The sequence below is a fragment of the Polistes dominula genome, unplaced genomic scaffold (genome assembly GCF_049000335.1).
Source record: "Polistes dominula isolate Pdom_NZ unplaced genomic scaffold, Pdom_raw_medaka contig_28, whole genome shotgun sequence".
In the NCBI taxonomy this organism is placed as follows: Eukaryota; Metazoa; Arthropoda; class Insecta; order Hymenoptera; family Vespidae; genus Polistes; species Polistes dominula.
The window spans coordinates 892,103-912,971 of NW_028300879.1; the positions used below are offsets into that span (position 1 = coordinate 892,103).

General features: G+C 32.6%; 1 protein-coding gene across 5 annotated transcripts in view; it reads right to left on the reverse strand.

Annotated features, from left to right (window-relative positions):
• Nrx-1 (neurexin 1) overlaps positions 1–10,105 on the reverse strand; it is a 263,851-nt gene extending 253,746 nt beyond the window's left edge. For 3 of the 5 annotated variants that reach the window (XM_015324923.2, XM_015324926.2, XM_015324922.2), the window contains exon 1: positions 6,029–10,102. In XM_015324923.2, coding sequence (XP_015180409.2) covers positions 6,029–6,667 — 639 coding nt within the window. In that variant the 5' untranslated portion in view covers positions 6,668–10,102. Of the gene's footprint in view, positions 1–6,028 lie in introns of all 5 variants that reach the window. The other 2 variants (XM_015324919.2, XM_015324920.2) reach the window with 2 other exon arrangements.
• Positions 10,106–20,869: the final 10,764 nt, after the last annotated feature.

Consider the following 20,869-nt stretch of genomic DNA (forward strand, 5'->3'; position numbering starts at 1 on the left):
AGTTAGCTACCGTAATAGTTACTTTTTTACATGATCTTTTCATTCTGAAGCAATTTGTTACAAATTTATTTAAAATGCCTATGTATAGGTATATATATATATATATATATATAGGTATCCTATATATATATTATATATTATATATTATATATAATATAATATAATATAATAACACAAACAGATGGGAATAAGTAAACCAAAAATTCAATTATCTAAAACTGAATCGAGGTCTCATTTTACTTGTACCAAAAATAGATACGAATTATATATATGTAATATGTACATATGTATATGTAGATGGACAAAGATATAATATAGAAACTTAGTTAAATATTAGATTAACGTTACGTATCCAAAATCTCAACATCTTCATTGAAAGTATTTAAACTGCTGTTAATAAAACATACAGGAAGCTTTATAAAAACTCAATATATATTATATATATATAATAAAAAAAAAAAAAAAAAAAAAAAAACTGCCTTATTTTTATATTCAATTTGAGATTAAATAAAACAAACGACAAAGGGTTCTCGTTGATTTTAAAATAGAAACGAAAATATAGAATAAAAAAAAAATACACAAATTCATAGAAAGAAAGAAAAAAAAATAGAGAGAGAGAGAGAGAGAGAGAGAGAGAAAAGTGGCTCGCCTTTTTTTCTACACAAAAAAACATCTCTATATGTGAGTATTCGTGAGTGTGTGTGTGTGTGTGTGTGCTTATGTTTGTTGTGTGGAATATAGATCGATGTTGGCGTGCATTCTTATTGGATGATTTCACGCACGAACTCAACACGCAATGCGTTTTCTACCATCTCGCGTGCTCGACGAAAGAGAAACTACCATTTATTATCCCTTATACTTTCATACCTTTTTCTCTTTGACTTTTACACATGAAGCTCTCACAAATGCCTGTAAGTTTACGTATGTGTTATTATATGTGTTATCATTATCAATAATCGTATTATTGATTTTGTTTTTTAATTTTAATTAATTCAAAAAATTCGAAATCATTTCAAACGAAATAAATTATATACATACTGAACAAAATTACGCGAGCGTTTGTATGGGTGTGTATGATATACGTTATAAATTTATAAAAATGATATTATTACATCGTACCAATTTTTACAATGAATTATACAAATTTCGAATAAGTTTAATCTAAATGAAATATGTCTGCTGCGTGTAAACATACACATGTGTATGTTTGTGTAAACGTATGCATTATGCATTAGTACTCTCAAAAAATTGTATTAATAAATGGTGCCGATTTGAATGAATTAAAATAAAGTAAAAAGCACAAATAATTTATATCTAGATAAAAATAAGTTATATTAAATATAAAAACACTCTCTCTCTATTAAACATATATACGTATGTGTATTAAATAATTAACGTTCCGTAGCATGGCTCATAGAAAAACTGTTTCGAGAAAAAGTCATAAATTAATTTTCTTTTTTTTCTTTCATTCGTGTTATTCCACATATTATTATTGCGATTCATGGACGATACATGAAAAACTCATGGAAATGTTATACATGTTTTCATTCGATTTGTTTTTTTTTTGTTTACATTTATTTTATCTTTTCTTTACTTGTATTTTTTTTATCTCCCAAAAATAACGAATGAACGAACGAAGCAGCTCGTTTACTTCAAAATTGTGAACAGATTTTAAAAAACATTGTCTACGTATATGTTTGACATATGTATATTTGTCTGTGTGTGTGTGTGTGTGTGTACAGGATGTATATTTAAAAAATTTTTTGGAAAAATATTGATAAATCAGTAACGACCAATAAAATGTTTTATAAATCAAACATAAAATAATTGTTCGTACAAATAATTTTCTGATTCGTCCTTAAATAAATATTTATTCAACGATTAGTCTGATTTAACAAAATTTTGCATAAATATTTATTTGATATTTACTTATGACGAAACAAACTTTGGGAAATATTATGAAAAGATTTGTTTTGTTTTTTGTTTTTTTTTTTCTTTCAACTCTACGCGTTTTTTCCTTTTTATTTTTATTATTTCAAAACCAGACATATATAACACACATAAATATCGATACAAAAGAAATGATAGATAAATCAGAAAGCCGTTCGTTATGCATAACTATAAAACCAATCGATAATACCATAACAAAAGTGCAACAATTAATTGCCTTTTTTTTTACAACTTTTAAACTAACATAAGAATATTTAAATGAATTTAATTCTCTCTCTCTCTCTCTCTCTCTTTCTTTCTACGATATTAGCCGCATGCATAGAAAATCACGATTTACGTAAACGCGTACCAATAATCTGATTAACATGGAAAAAAAAAAAAAGTACTAAAAATTCAACCAAACTAGCCCTTTTTTTCCATGATGGTAAGTATATTTGCACGTATATAGCATAGTGAGAGATAATAACGAGTGAATGATGTTAATGAGAAGTGCACACGCATGCATACACATATATGCATAAATACATGGATGTATATTTGTATATTACATTAAATATATGTAACTGGTGATTTTTTATCGTCGTTATGTATCCTGCTGGAAACAGTCTAGCGACGTTTACTCGCTCGAACAACCATGACTCCGAGAGTTCTCTTGCTTTAATAGTGGTTATGGTATTGATAGTAGTAGTGGTGTTACTACTGCCACTGCTGTTATAACCAATGGCCGTACATTTTCGTGCTCTAAGTACATTACAGGAATAACGATGGAACAATGATGTTAATGTCTGGCAATCAGTAACGGTCATTTCTACATCAGAATACGCAAGCCAACTTGATTCTATTACCGATGATTATCCTCCTCCTCCTCCTCCTCCTCCTCTCTATTCGGAACATCCAAAATCACCCTTCCACGTTCTCGTCTACCAATCGACATTACTTTGTTTTTTCATTCGATCTCCAAATGTTTTTCTAATTCAATGAAACACAACCCACATGTACATGGTTTAGAACATCAATATTTTATTAACTACATACATTTTATGTATTGTTAGATCACAATTTTTTTGATAAATATATTTAACATTTAAAATATCCTATTAGTGGTCTGCGGGATTTAAATTATGAATTTACTGGTCCGTGAGGTCAAAAAGTTTGGCAACCGCTGCTCTATAGAGTTGTGTAATTTTGAAATTAAATGCCAATAAATTAATGTTATCTTTTTAATATAATTTTCGTCCACAATATGGCACACACACACACACACACATATTTCATAATCTTTGTTTTGTAACCAATAAAACATTTAGTCCCATTAATGAAGTAATTTCTTTTAAATTTTTTCTATTGAGAATTTTGAGAGATACAATAAGGAAAGTTATTTTAGTTAATTTCTCCCGTATGAATTTGTTGATCATTACTGTAACATTTTTTTCGGAGGATACTAAAAAAAAATTGGTTTATTTCAAAAATAATCCAGAAACCAATTAAATGAGAGACGAACAATTAGCACGCACACGTGTTGAAAAAGCATATTTAAATTTTTCAAAACTCTATGTTTAAATATACGTATGATTAACGTAGACGCTTATATAAAAAACTACGTATGCAGAGCTGTTCATAATTTTTTGAACAATTCTTCTGTAGGGTGAGCACGCCAGTCTCTTTTTCTTTTCTTTGTAAATGAATTATATAGGTAGCAGTATAATGTATAATGTAAAGGACCAAGAAATTTACGTGGAATAATAAAACTATGACTCGTGGTACATAAATTTTATCAAACATTTTCATAGTAATTCAAACTAAATAAATCTATCTACAAATAGAATATTAATAAAAAGTGTTTTTATCTATTAAATAAACTATAAATAAATGAGCTCTTTTACAAAATTCAAAAAAAAAATAATTATTTTATTAATAATTAATTTTAAAACAGTCCTTCTCTCAAAATACGACTGGGGAGCCCAAATGGAATTGCAGTAATTTAAGCAAAAGTATAGGTACAATTTCAGAACGTGCAACGCGTTCAATATAACAAAACTACCCCTATAGTATGGCTGTAAAATTTACGTTAATGAAATAAAAGATAGTATAACAGTCCCATATACAAGGTCACGAAAATAATTGCTTGAAGAATAAGGTTTTGACTAAATTGAACATTTTGAGAGAAATCTTGTTTCAAGGTAAACATGTTTAGTTAAAAAATTAAACAATGTTTTCATATTTACGATAAAATAAAGTAATATATAATTATATGTTCTCGCATTAGAGTTGGAAAACGTGAGTGACGGATACGTAAACGTTAAAGCTTGTTAGATTAAGGAGACAAATTGTGAATATCCGTCAGAAAGCATCCGAGGCACCGTTAGAGAAACGTTAGCCTCGCAACTAGATCTAACTAATTCACTTGCGACGTTATCATAGTCGTTGAATCTGCAGCTTATGCGCGCGGACAACGTTTGTGGGAGTGCGAGCAAGACAGAAGAAGATTTGTCATAGTGAAAGCAATCGTTTTCCTTCTCGAAACTGGAACGGATAGAGAACGTCTACGAATATACACATACAGACACATATATAAACATACGTTTTTATACTGGGTGAGACAATTTTAACTGGCCACTCAAATAACTCGAATTATTATTGATAACAAAACAACAAATAAATGTGTCAGACGTTACTTACTTGCTTTCAAGACTAACATAATCCCAATTAATGTGAGGATAATGTATTTACTATGTCACCCGTTACGCGTTTTATTTTTTATTTAAAAAAAAAAAATTATATAAACACCGAGCACAATGACCATTGTGACCATTGAATAATTCACAGAAAAATATATAAATCCATTTGAAAAAAAAATAACAGAGTTGACCTTCATGTTTTTTTACGTGTCCAGATATAAAAAAATTATTACACAGGATTATGCTAGGCTCGAAATCAGGTTAATTTTGTCCGACATATTTTGTTTTATCGCCAGTAGCAATCATGTTATTTGAATGGTTTGTTTAAAATGTCTTACCGGGTATATAGCTGTTATTATAGGTCTTAACCAAATAACATCGTTCTAAATACTGATTTCAATTTAGTATATGCCGAGTAAAAGCCTATTTTTACGATATATTTTCCTCTTTCCGTCTTACATATTTTTATGTATGTATGTGTGTATTTATGCATGTAAAATATAAGAGTAGATCTATATTGTATAGTTAAAACAAAAGCAATGCATTTTTTCAAGCATTAGAAGAAAGGCAAGGGTGCATTATCGCAGAACAAAACGGTAAATGGTCGTCCGCTTAGGGTGAGAACGTGCTTTGCGGAAAAGTTAAAAAGTATGTCAAGGTTGCGAAGCGTGACGATACGTAGGAAAAACGTTTCTCGTCGAGGGAGGATAAAGAGGAAGAGAAAGAGAAAAAAGAAAAAGAGAAAAGAAAAGAAAAGAGACAGAGTCGTAAATCGCACGAGGGGAAAGAATGCGCGCGCGCACGCACTATCACAAACGTTACTTGTCATAGTAACTACGCAAGATAAAAGTAAGTATATGTCATGATCACGATGAATTTAATGCGTGGGCGAAAATGTGTGGAAGAGTATATTAAAACAGTTCAAACATAATGGACAAATGTGTATTAAAAAAAAATTACATTAAAATTTATGAAATTTCAATAAAAACTTGTCATGGTTTTTCAATTAATGTCTATTGCTGCGAAATGAACATACAAGAATAATTCAATTAGGAAAAACTAGTTCCCTCAAAATATTAAATAGTAATACGATAATTGTATAATCCGATTGTATAATTTATCTTGTCATCAGGACTCCATCGTTTCAATAAAATATAGTATAATCCAAAATTGGACATATTTTTTTTAGCTTATGTTATATATATGTTACTGAGAAAGACCGAAATTGATAAATGTCAAGATTCACATGGTCGCATGGTGTATATCTCTGAAATATTAATATATAAGAATAAACCCAAATATATTTCCGGTTTCCAACGACATATTTGATATCTGTTGACAAGTAACCTTATTCGGTCTTTCACTGTGACATATATACATAAATATATTCGTTAATTTACCTTGGTATCGCGGCTCTTCATTTCCTGCCTCCTAGGTAGAGAACTCTCAGGATCAGCATAGACAAGATTTCTGATGAATCCATTGAATCTTGGTTCAAAGATGACACTAGGCAGTGCTAAGAGGGTAAGCTTGCTGTTGTACCAACCGGGCATACCACCGACGTAAACGTCCGAGTTACCGGATAACTTTCCAAATTCAAATTCCTTTCCGCGGGAAGTTGAGATTGCGCTAACACCATCAACCGTAAGCGTGGTATTCTCGTTAGATCTGCTTATCTGTACCTTGTGCCAGTGACCGTCACCGAGGTCGTGGCCCACGGTGACGATCTGCGCGCCTCCACCGAGGTTATATCTGAGTCGTAACGCGCTTTCGACAAGCTTAACTTCGAAGAAATCGTAGGTACCACCGTCATCGGTGTAAAGTAACAAACCATTACCCTGTTCGGTCTTGAATTCGAATTCGAGGCTACCGTTCAATGCTGCGTTCCACTTTCGGAACTGTGCGTAACTCGTTGAGGAGCCATCCAATACGAAGGACAATGCCGCTGGTCCGAACATAAGAAGGGTCATTAATATTAACGTCATAAACGCCATCGCGTTAGCCCCAATAATCCAATGGGTCAAAAACATTATTCGCATTTTCTCTATTATTTGTTTCTATTTAAAATTAACTTTATTATACGATACTTCGATCGATCTCCACTTTTTCAACTTTCTAACTCTATTTGAATATCCACATTAAATACTTTTCTTCTCAACCAGCAAAGTATTAATTATGTACATCGAAGACTAAATTGCGTCAGTTCCACTGGTTGTTTACTCCTCGCCGGCTTTTCCCCGTAACTCTTCTTTGTTGCAAGCAAATGCGCCGCGCATTGGCTGCAGTCACACGTGATCACGCAAGCGCCCACGCTTTCTCCCTCTCTCACTCTTCTCTTCCGTATGCGTGCGTGGGCGTCAGTCAAAGAGAGAAGGTGAATGCGGAGAGCTGAGGCTTTGGGGGAGAAAAAGCGAGGGAAAATACGATATGACGCCAGTGAGAAAGAACAACGTGCTTTTCTTACCAATAATCTTCCTTTTTTTTTCAAATTTACGATATGTTTTATATATTTCAATGAAAGACGAATGACCTCTTAGAGTATTTTCAATTTTTCGTTTGAAACTTATGAAATCGTATCTTCGTTTCTTTTTTTTTTTTTCAATTAAATTAGATTATATTGGATTACTATATAGATGCACTTAAAGTTTCTTTCAATTTTCTTCTTTCTCTTTCTCTCTTTCTGGAAATAACTTATCCCTCACAACACCTCGAGACAGTTAGTTCCACGTCGCTGACACACTTTCACCTCTGTATCTCGTCTTTCTCATTCTATCTTTTACTCAACGTCGTTGTCTTCTCGAGAGTGCTATATAAGAGTTGTCTCTCTTTCTTTACTTTTCCCAACTTCTTCTTCTTCTTCTTCTTCCTCTTCCTCTTCCTCTTCCGTTTCCTCTTCTTTTTCTTCTCTCTCTCTCTCTCTCTCTCTTTCTCTCTTTAATTCTCCTTCCACGAGCAACCCTTTACTTTATGGTCCTATCGACAAGGCGCACTCCCGATCGCGACGATAAAAGAGAAAGAAGCACACCGAGATTCTCAAGGAGACGAGTCTCTCCCTCGTCGACTCGATCGAACACTGTCTTTTCTTTCTTTCTTTCTTTCTTTCTTTCTTTCTTTCTTATTTTCTATCTTTATCTATCCCCTTTCTCTTTTACCCTATCTATTTTTCTATCTATATATCTATCTATCTATCTATCTATCTATCTAACTATCTATCTATCTATCCATCAATCAGTTTATCTCTGTCTATATCTCAATATCCCTCTTTCCTTCGATCTGTTACACATACACGTACTTCCTCGCACTCCTTGAAACCTTAGCGACGGTCATCTGATCGCGAACGATCTCATCATCTCGAACTGCTTTTTCTTTTACATTTATTTCTTTTTAACGAGAACGAGGAAAAAATCGTTCAAATAATAATATTATTCTTTTCTTTATTTTCGCGCACTAATCTTTTTCTCAAAATCAATAAACAAGTGGTAGGATAATATTAAAAAAAATTCAAATTAACCAAATCACTTTCACTTAGCGTGATAGAAAATCTCGAAATATGCGTGCAACTAAGATACATAAGTATGTACACATCCAAACATACAAACGAACGTACAAACGAACGTGGCTCGACCTAGTTGACGACGACGAGAAAAAGAAAGAGATAACCTCGAACGCGGACTCGAAAGAAAAAGCTAATCGCGAGATAGGTTCAAGCTCGGATCAGAGATTAATATCAGAGCCCAAGTATGGTATGAGCCTGTGTAAGCATGTGGAAGTGTGTGTGCGCGCGTTGTGTATGTGTATGTGAGTGTATGTGTGTGTGTGCGTGTGTGTATGTATGTATGCGTTCAATGTTGATCGTTCGTGCTGTTATAAAAGTCTCCTTCTCTCAGTAGTGCACGCCGTCGTTCCGACGTACGTTTATTTCGCGATCGATCCGTCTTTCGTGGCCCCGCGTACGCCCCATTTTTTCTCCTTTATTCCTTTGCACACGTCGACGAACACGAAAACCACGAAGACCACGACGAGAAACGATGACGACGTCGTCAACGACGACGACGACGATTAGGACGAAAGACGAAAACGAGGAAGTAGATGATGACGACAACGTCAACGTCAACGAACTACGTCAACGAAAAGGAAAGAAGAAATTTTTCAATCTTTTTCCTCCACCTTTCTCACCTTCTCGTTGGTGCTTACGCACCACTGTACGCGCACCCACACTAAGAAACAAACACTTGAATTTTGAGAAACACTTTGAGAAAGAAGGAAGAGAAAATTGTAACAACCTATCTTTCTCTTACTCTATATCTGTCTCTCTCTCTCGCTCTGTTCTCTCTCTCTCTGTCTCTGTCTCTGTCTCTCTCTATCTGCCTCTCTCTCTCTCTCTTTCTCTCTATCTCTCTCCTTCTCCCACTTATTCTCTTTCTCTGTTGCTTATGCTGTTTGAATGAACTAGGGCAACGCAGAACGATAACGACGACGACTACAACTTTGACTACGACTTTGACAAGGACTTTGACGGCGACGACGACGACGACGACGACGACGACGACGACGACGACGACGACGACGACGGCTCCCGGCTTGATACTGGCCAAGACGCGAGACTCCTCTCGTCTCGGTCGGTCGAGACGGGACGGTCGGTCCGGTGGCCGACGAGGATGGTGCGACGCCCCCGGCGCGCGACGACGCCGACGACGACGCCGACGCCGTCACAATCGACATAAGCGCAAGCGCCAACCAACCTGCACACCCTCTCTCGACTCTTCAGACAACACCAACCCTAATATCGAGAAAACTCACCGCGAGAGCGCTCCTTTCGACAATCCCTGTCCTCCCAAAATCCCTCCTTTTTCAATAACGAGATCAATTAACGCCTTTTTCTTTTTCCCCCTACCCCTTCTTTTCTTTTTGAAGTGAAAACTTCTTTAGAATAGGAGTGATCTGAAAAGTAAATAAATGCGGTCGGTCAGGAAACGGGGCTATGAAACGGAGCTATGAAACGGCTGCTATACTAAATAATGAGAGAAAAAGAGACAAACATATAGGACTGAGCAAGCGAGGGAATGAGACGGAATATAGCTATACAGTATTTCCTATTCTCGGTCTACTCTTAATGCTATGCTTCGTAGTTATCACTACTAGTTCTATATGTGTGTGTTTGTGTGCGACTGCATACCAAAAAGCGTGGACACGTATTCTTTCGATACTCAAAATGCTTGTAGGTAGGAGCGATAGAAGGGTAAAACCTCACTACTTTTCGGAAAAAACCTTACTACTTATCGGAAAAAACCTCACTCACAAGTACAAAATATCAATATTTACAGTAATAATATATTTTATAATAATAGTAAACACAATATAAATATAATAATAATATTATAATAAGGTACATATTATAACAAGAAGGAAGTTTGAATTTTGAGCAAATAATATTCTAAAGAGGATAAATAAGGTCAAGCGTCACACGTAGTACAATTACATTTAAATTAGATATACAACATTAAAATTGATAATTACTATAATAAACTTCGTGTTTATTTAATTTATTTCTTTTAACAGAACTCGTTGGTTAATTAAAACCGTCAATATTTGTATCCCAAAAAAATTGTGCAAAACACCAATCTTCCAAACGGTGATTGTCAGTTCCATTTTTAGACTTTACCGCAAAATTAAATTGTTGATTTTTTACATATTACATTTGTTAATCTTTGAATCAACAACAAAATCCAGTCTTGACCGATCATTTATATTCTAAATAATGATTTACATGTCCAAATGATAAATAAATGCACACGGTTATAAATAAAATAATTTTTTATTCATAATTTCATTATTTCATTTTCAGGAAAAAAGGAAAAATTATTAATAACTATTATTAGTTCTAGTTATTTGCGTTATTCAAGATTTTTTATTCTGTGACATATGATTTATATGGGAATTAATTTTTCAAATTTACTAGTGTCGCGGTCATCGTTGACCATGATAGCCTACAGTCGACATTTTAAATATATATATATATTTTTTTTTCTTTCTTTCTTTCTCTTTTTCTCTCTCTCTCTATTTTACCTCGAGATGAATACATTTTCTGTTACCTGTACTTTCCTATTATCCAATTTCATGTTATATATTTTTTTTACTAACAATACTATCTAATAATTTTTATAGAGAAATATTAGGGGAACCGTAAAGTAATGTCGTAAAATACGTATGTATATATGAATTTTTATATATTATAAATTTAATTGAAAACCGATTAATTTTTATCGATCCGATATTAAAAATTTGCATTACTAAATGACAAAGGTTTTGTTGATTAACAAGGGTTGATTACGTTATTGATTAAAAATAAAAATTTGGTAAAAATTTATTCTTTTGAATTTTGAAGTTAGAAAAGCGACAGAAAAAAATACGAAAAGATACATTTTTTTGAAATGAATTTCTAATTAGTATAAATTGTTCTAGTAAATTGGCTACAAGTTTTCACCCCGTATACCATAAATACAATAAATTCTTCTACATATTTCTTTTTCAACCCTCGCTAAGGAGTAAATTCACGAGCGACTTGCTACGAGTACTAGCCGATAGAAGGCAACTCGAGCAAAATACGTTTTCAGGAAAGAAGAAGAAGAAGAAGAAGAAGAAGAAGAAGCAAGTGGAATGGTGATTCGAGGAATGGTCGAGTCAACGAAAGGGATGGTAGGTGTCTACTGTTGAGGTAGATATATCACCAACTGTGTAACCATGAAGCGAAGTAAAACGAAGAGAGAAAGATAAAGAAAGAGAAAGAGAGACAGAGAGAGAGAGAATGACAACCGTTCTTGAAAAGCACTGATCCGCAAGGACGATACGGCACGAACGAGCAAGATGGCTAACGTTCTTGCCAAGCTCTCTTCTCTACCTCTTATGTCTTTCTCTCTTTCGTTTGAGAAACACAGCACCAGCACCAGCACCACCAGCACCAGCACCACCAGCACCAGCAACGAGAAAGAAAATGAGAGATCGCTCGCATACGTCTAACATCGTTGCTACCTCTCTCATTTAAATTTGATCCCCTTCACGATCGACTTAGTCGACCGATCAAATTGTGCAACTTGCTTTCTCTAGATTCTTCAACCAAGAAGAAACTGTATCGCATCAACGATGGAGAAGAAGAGCTTATCGCTGTTGCAACGAAGAAGGAAAGAGATAGGGGTGGGGGGGGGATGGTTTGTTTTCAGTTGAAACTTTTCCAATGGAGTCTTCCTAACCGTGAGGAGTTTTTCCAAACTATCTATCTTTCTTCCTCTCTCTCTTTCTCTCTTCCTCTCTCTTTTTTGTGGTTAACGAGAAAATAGGTGAATAAGGAAAAACACGAATGAAAGAGAAAGAGAGAGAGAGAGAGAGAGAGAGAGAGAATTATTTGTTCTTTTTCCCGAATTTTGTTCTTTTTCCCGAATTTCTTTCTTTTTCGTATCTCACAAGAAGAGTCTCGTAGTTGTTGTTTTTTTAGACATTTAAGAAACTTTATAAATTTATATAGGTTCGTTAAAGCTACAGACCATACATACGGGGATTTTATCAAAAATTCCCTAGGTAGAACCGTTTTTGAGAAAATTAGGGTTCAAGTTTTACTAGTATTTCTATATACTATTTCTTGAAATCCTTTATTAATAGAACTCGTTAACTTGACGCGTCTTATTAAAATATTAATGTATTATATAAAATGCAGTATAAAACAAAGCACATAAGTTTGTTTAATTGATATATTAACAATAATTAATAATTATATGTAATGGTTGATTTTGTTCAAGCAAAATTAAATGACCTGAATGAACTAGTCAGGTAAAAAGGACTTGGCACGGAACATGTTAAGAAGGTAGTAATAATTATAATAGATGATACTATTTGAATAACTGATAACAAAAATATATTCAATATTTTCAATATATTGTCATTATTACAAGCCAACACAATTGTAAGACTTGATGCTTAGCTTCTGCTATAGCATTACATGTTGTTTCTCTTAAGGCTTTTCATAATACACTATATGTTTCTTTAAAACAATCTATAATATGTTACTGGATACCTTTTTCTAGCGCATCTTTCGACGATCCTTTGCCATACCACATCCTAAATATTCCTAGCACACACAACTAAGGACAAAATATACCCATAATAAACCCCGGTAAGGGTTACTATAGTTTTCCTATACTACAAATACTCACAAATAAGGAAGCCGGATTTTCTTGAGCGCAGCTAAACTCAAAGCTTACCAAGAATGTTGCGAAGGGTTTAGAAAATATTTTACACTTCCTTCCTTCATTCCTTCCTTCCATCTTTCTCTTGTACTTTCTTAACCCTTTCAAGTCAACGATAATGGGTGGTACGTGTGTACGTTTATACATTCTACGAAAAGATAAATTTTCTTTTGAATACTTTCTGTTCTTTAAGATGTGTGGACTATGGACACGTAAAAAACAATTGGTTTACGCTTGAGTTATGAGTAATGGCAACCATACGAAATGGAAGAATATATATAAATGACAATAACCGAGTCGTCCTTCCCTACCTTGTCCTTACTTGTCCTTTCCTACCTTATTCTACTCGAGGGTAGGTAAATTCATTTAACTGCAAACGCGTCACGAACTTGAAAGCACTCGAGAGAAATAGAGAAGCGGATGCATCGGAAACGTTGAGCTCGGGAGTCAACTGGGAAGATGGCCACTTCTCTTCGGCTTCCTCGTTTTCCTGAGAAACCTGGAAATTGTATTCCTTTGTCTGAAACTGATGTAAACGCGCCCACATCATCATCATCATCATCATCATCATCATCATCATCATCTCTCTTTATACAATACCGATTCGTTCTATTTTCATCGTTATACACAACTTGAGATATTCGAAGGATGCGAAGAGACAACAGGAAAAATACGTGGGAATAGAAAAAAAAAAAAAAATAGGTCGGTATAATGCTGCGTCTTTTCTTTTTTTTTACTTAAAAAAAAAAAACAAAAGGGAATAAAAAAAAAAAGTAAAGAAAAAAACAAATTGACTGTCCTTCGAGGACGAAAGAAGGACCGAGAGATGAATTTTGAATTTTAAGAAAATAATTAAAAAAAAAAAAAAAAAAGAGAAAAAAGGAAAATAAAAAAATAGGCAGAAAAAGAAAGAGATAGAAAAAAAAATCCCTCGGCTACGGATAATCTTCGTTTCACGATCGATAAAAGGATGGGTTTTTTTTTTCGATCAAGAACGACCGAGTTGCGTTGCGGATGCAAAAACAGTTAGCAATGGCGCCTCGAGCGTGGGCTGCAAAGAATAATAATGAGATGGAAAGGGATGATAGGAACGGTCAAGGATATATATGTCCCTTGTCCTACGGAGACGACAGCCAGAATGAAAGAAAGAAGAGGAGACGAATTTGATAGGAAACAAAAGATAAATTGGAGACAACGTTCGAGGGGGAGGAAACGCGAAGGTCAGCGTTTAACTTCCGATACGTTTTTTTCAATATATTCTTTTCAGAAACGATGAATTTTTAACAAACAAAAATAAAAAAAAAACCTAAAAAGAGTGCGGGATATATATCGTTCATACAAATACTCAGATACGGGTTGATTCATTTTAATGAGAACCCCTGAAGAACCCATTTTTCGTATATGAATGAAATAACCTCGAGAAAGATTCTTTCTAAATCTGACTCTGAAAAAAAAAAAAAAGAAAAAAAAAGAAAAACGATTGAAAATAAGAAAAAGGAACTATAACCTTGTCCTATAAAACGTCCAATTGACCAAAATATTCTTGCCGTTTTTTTTTCGTATTATATTACGCTTTATAACGATAATTCTAATTGTATTGTTGTGCGCGTATATATTAAAACGAGATATCTGATAAAATCTTGATAACTATTGCTCTCTCTCTCTCTCTCTCTCTCTCTCTCTCTCTCTCTCTCTCTCTCTCTCTCTCTAATGTACTTTTTTTTTATTTTCATTTAAATGTCTCCTGTTTTAAAATGAAAAACAATCTACACGAACTTTTCTTGATAATTAAATATTATTCAAATACTAACAGCAACATTTATCTTCTGAGATAAATCCTATCAAACTTTTCTTATTAATCTAATACAATTGACAGGATTTAATGGAAATGACAAGGACATATTGAAAATCATGATAAAAATAAATAATAATTGTAAAAACAAGGAAAAACACAAGTATGATGAAAAAATCTGTACCAACTACTACAATATTCGATGCAAATGTTCTTTTTTTTTTATGTGATAACCAAATGTTTAACGATAATTTTTTATGAAACATTCCTTATCAAGGTTAGTAAAAGAAAAACCAATAATCTCAATTGAATAGAATAACAAGTACTAATAGAAAATCACAATTTACAAATAAAAGATATATTAAAACGATAAAAGAAGAAGGGAAACACAAATTTGTCTTAAAAGTTAGTGATATTACTTAGCCTATTAAAAGTTTCGATTTGTGGAAGGCATTAAAGTGAAGTTTCTCGAGGCACAAGAAAGCGTTTAGTTATCCGAAAAGAAATCCGTGTTCTTACCGGGGAAAAGTAAAGCTTTGAAGCTGGTGGGATATCGAAAAATAAATGGAAGCGAGACGCGATCGGCTTGGGATGCAGATGAGCCGACACGTACGCGTGGGGGGTGAAAGAGGGTTGGAACTACGGGAGGAAAACTGGGAAATAGTTCCTGTCGAAACCACACGACAGGAACGCATATCATTGACCCATCCTTTCAATTTCTCATTTTCTAGCAACCGTGAGAGGAATTGGTGAGACGGCGAATAATGCCTGATCGAACTTGAGCTTCAACGTTTTCATCTACGCGCTTGTGTGCTACAACACACACTCTCTGTATACCTTTGGCTTTGCTCAACTAGCGGAAAACGCGTTCGCTCTATTCCACTTTCTCGATGGTCTTTCAAAATTCTCGAAAAAAGAAAAAGAAACGAACAAAAAATATCTTTGCTTTCGACCGAACGATTGTAAAAATCCCAAACAAAAAATATACGACGACGACGACGACGACGACAACGATGACGTCCTACTTCTGTCCAATCTGCTTGCTTTCTCTTTTTTTTTTTATTTCTACATTTCTATTTTGATGAATTCAAAGAACAAAAAAAGTTAAAGTAATATTTTTTATTCATGTTTCATCGATCAACAATGAAATATTTATATCATTAGTTAGATAATATTATAGACAATTTTCAAATCCACCAATGTCCTCATTTTATCTTATCTTTTTATATTTATTTGATAACTTTTCATTTTTTGCATTTCTATTTTAACGAACGTACGACGAAACGATATTTTAAGAAATATCTTATATTCCCGCCTTATAAATCATTAATTAAATATCATCAATTAAATAATATTATCGGTATTAATATTGAAATGATGAACTGAAGATCTTTTTCAACTACAATCCATAATGTTTGTTCTTTTTATACTGTCTTTAATCTTTCTGTATAGTTTATTTGAAATATTCTATATATCATAGATTTTGAAAACGTTCGTAGATTTCGTTGAACGTAGTTTCCTCATCATTGTTATCAGGATTTTGAATTGAAAATGATATTTCGTTCGGAAAAAGGGGGTTGCCACGGTGTCGAGATTTATTGAAATAAATCGAGGAAAAATCGTTTCTATCTTGTTCTCTTAAATTTAAAGCTCGATAACGGGTCGATTTATTTACGGTGCGCGTGCCGGACGTCACAGCGAGAAAATTTAATGAATCAAAGTGGTACTATGCGGTACACTACGGTACAGTACGGTACGGTACGGTACGTTTCAAGCTGGAACGCACACGTTGGAAAATTAAACGGGTTTACGTAGATTTCTGTGTTTGTGTGTGTGTGTGTGTGTGTGTGCATTTTTGTATGCGTTAAATGAAATTTTCTTCCTTTTTGTTATCATTCATTTTCTCTATTTATTTTCATACTATAAAATAAAAAGTAACAATAATAATATATATTGCGTATTAATTATTTTATTAAATTTTCTTTCACATTGTATTATAGTCATTATAAAAAAAAAAAATGACATTATTAATAAGTATGAAATTTTGATTATAAGATAATTACTCGTCAAGTTTGTTGAACACAACAAACGAGAGACGAGAACGCATATCTAACTAATTTCGTTGATCAACCAATCAAAATGAAAATGAAAATGTCAAATTGATAAAAGTTGTTTTCTTTTTTTTTGTTTTTTCAGTTTTAAGGACGACTCGAACCGAAACGAATGATCGATCGATCAAACGCGGTAATCGTATTCGATTTGTTAGGAAGAATGGCTGTGACAGCGTCGTCCCCACGTAGAAAAGAAGCTACGACGAGAGAGATCGTCCGAGGAAATTATTACTTTTCGATAAAAACCATTGACGAGGGGCGACCAGAGAAGAGAGAAAAAGGGATGGAAATAACGTTTAAAAAAAAAAAAGAAAAGAAAAGGAAAAAAAAAGTATAAGAGAAAAGATAAAAAGAAATAAGAGTGGTAGCAAGGAAGCTATAATACTACCGCGCGTTCGAGAAATTGCAGCCTAAGAAATTCCGCGGTCTGTCGAACTGCGAAATGAAGCGAGACTCGATTCTACGTCATCTTTCTCTTTCTCTTTCTTTCATGTTCTCGTTTGTTCGTTCGTTCGTTCGTTCGTTCGTTCACTCGTTCATTCGTTCATTCGTTCATTCGTACTCCTTAGAAACGCGAGACGCGGAAATGGAAAATCTAAAGACCTTCAATACGTTCGAAATACGTCGCATCAAGACGATGAAAATGTCAATATTTTATATATTTCGCGTTTGATATCATGCAGAAAATTGACTCAGCAAGTCCAGAAATTGGTACGATTTCGACAACGTATAAATTGATACGACAGCCGAGTACTAAAGTGCTTTCGTTTTAAACCTCGACCGAATCCAATTTTCGATTTGTACCGTCTCGCTGGTTATGCTCCTAAATGTTGATTTATTAATCGTCCCTCTGCTTCCTCTGAGAAACGCTTTTCAAAATGGTTTTTGACTTATTCTCCAATCCTTTTCATCGAAAATATCTCATGCGAAGTATGTTAATGAACTTCCTAAATGATTTGACGCTTCCTTATGAACTAAAAAAACAAAAAAATGATTTCTTAATTAAGTGACCTGGAATAATATACCATTAAATTTTTTTAGTTTATAAATTAATCATAGAAAGAACAAGTTTCGAGTAGAAAAATAATATTTTTTTTTTTACGGTCAGTCACTTTTATTTGTCGGCGTAATCTCAAAACTTTGAGAAAAGAATAAACTTCTAAACTTTTCAATCCATCCAACGTAACATTAATTCTTATAGTTTGATAAACTTACACAACAATATTTTTCGATATATTATAATATTTAAAAAAAAAATGCAAATCACCACTTAGTGGTAATAGAAATATTATTTAGCATTAGAATTAATTACATTTATAAATATTATTTATAACAAACCTGTGTCGCAACTAAAAAATACGTCAAAGGAAATTGAAAATTGTCTTTGAGATTAACATAGAAAGAACTATTTTTTAACAGAGAAGTTAATTTATTTTTATTTTTTAACTAAATCTCCAAACTTTTTAAGCCCCCCTTTCCTCGTATTTTTATTCTGACCAAAAATGTTACTTTCATATTTTATTTAAACTAATTTTTTATGTGTGCGTAGTAACAACGTTAATGGCCTCTTTTAAATATACGTAATAATAATAATTATTATCATTAATTTTTAAAATAGAAATAATACCTGCCATTTAAAAATCAAGATAAAACATTTGACTATAATTTTTCAATATTACCAACCGACTTAAAATAAGCAATGCGCAAACGTAGATATATATATATATATAATACGTAAGTAAGTAAATTTAAATAAAAAGCTATGCAGTAATAGCGACACGCCATTTTCAAGTGGAATACATTAAACAACGCATGTAAAAAGCAATAGTTAATGCTCATAAAGAAAGCTCTAACGATGGATAATAATCGCGATCTTATCGGAAAAAAACTACTTGGTTTCTTCGAAGATGCCATTATTAAAATCACTAAGATTAATAGTACCATTAATTAGGTTTATTGCTCTATGATAAAGTAATACAAAGGTGTCCGGAATAGTAAACGTTCTCGTTAATCCTATTCTCGTTTCTAAGTCGACGTTAATAGTTGCGGTTAATTAAAGGAATATCGCCATAATTAATTGGACGCTTTCTTTAACGAATTTCATTCGAGGAAAAGTTTCGTTTAGAAATTTTTCAATAATAAAACCATTGAATAATTAATTAATATGAAATTTCTTTTCTCTTGGATAACAAATATAATATAAAGAATGAGATATAGTACAAACGTAATGTTTATTTATCTGTTTCTTTCTTATTGTCGAAAGATGACAAAGAAGAAAAGGAAAGCAAATATAATATCTGTCAATCTAATTCTCTTTCTCTTTCTATTTGTATTTCTCTATCTCTCTCTCTTTCTCTCTCGTTCTTTCCTCTTCTTCTTCTTCTTCTTTTTCTTCGAGAAAGGAAAATTGTACTCGTTAGAATCACAAAAAGGTACATTCGTCGCAGAAAGCAAAGATTTATCTTCAGAAGATAATAATTTAGTATCCTTTTGTCGTATCAATCGATACAAACCGAGATGTAATATTAATCCTTTGAATTTGATAAAATGCACAATTGTTTGTTTATTTATTATAATATTTTTAATACGCGAACAGTTCTTTTTCATGTTTTTTTTTTTTTTTTTTTTTTACACTGATACGTAAATATATATATATATATATATATATATATATATATATATATATTACTTTATATCAAAGTGGAATTTTTAAATATATATATTATTTATAAACCTGCGAAAAAAGAATATATTATTTCAAACAAATAACATATTTTCATATTTTCGTTCTAATTTTAGATGCACGCAGTATTGCGTCTGTTACTTTATTGCATATGCATATGCACTCAAAAAGGTTAATCAAAAAATTGTTTAAACAGATATCTACTTGCAGGATAAGTCAATAATAATTTTCTATTTAAAATTGCTTATTACAACCGGTTGTAATAAAGAAAGTATTTTTTTTTTTTTTTATAAATTATTTCAATCGTTCGTTTACCGAAACAAAAAGCAAAAAAGAAATGAATAAAATTATTAACCTTATCTTGATTTATTTTTTTAACTATTATAAAAATTACATTACTAATGTAATTCTAATTTATTAAAGAACTTCATTTGTAACATACGAAATTAAACGTATACCAATATTAAAAAATGTTAACAGTGAATGAATTGTGTAAAATTTTAAAAAAGATACTTCAGATGCATATATTCTTATTTTAAAAAAAATATATATAAATCTTTTAATTTATTTTTCGATTCACCCTTTTTAACCCTTGCAAACAAATGCATTTATGTTGAAAAGATGATATATTGAGTTGGCAAGAAAGTAATTTCGGCTTGCACTAATAGATAATGTTATGTTTGTTTCATTATTCTTTTGTTAATGTTTAGAATTTGTTAGTTATTTAATTTAATGCTTATTTTTTGTATAGAAACAATAGAGTTTTATTTAACACTAGAAAACCGAAAATGACTTTCTTACCCTGTCCCAATATAAAAATAAAATTCAATTCATCCGATGTGTTTCTTAAAATGAATTAACGTAAATAATTGAAATAGTTTCTAATACGATTAATAAATAAATAGTTATTTAGAATAATAATTCTTATTAGCTCACCCTGTATAATATTATATCAATAAAGAAGAACAGAACATTGCAGTTTATAACTTGGTGGTAACAAAGTTTCACAGAAAGCTAAGGAAACTCAAATCACGGAACAGTTCTTCTCTTGCGAGAGAATCGGAACGGTAAAAAGAGAGAAAGAGAGAGGATAAAAAGAAAAAGAAAAGAAAAGAAAGAAAGAGAGAAAGGTCCATTGCAAAATATATTTCCTCGTTTAATTTCAAGCCACGACGCCCACGTCCGAAGCAGTGCGGCATGCACGGCGGAACTCGAGGAACCGGAAGAATCGAATCGATCGAGGTTTATAGGGGATCGTCCGTATAAACGAGTGCCGAATGCTACCCCAGAATAACAAAAAAAAAGAAAAAAAACAAACAAAGAAGAAAAGTGGAAGGAAAAATATGAAAGGACCAACGAACAGTCAAGTATTTGATATATTTGTCACCTTTCTCGCACTTACTGAACGTTTCCGTTTT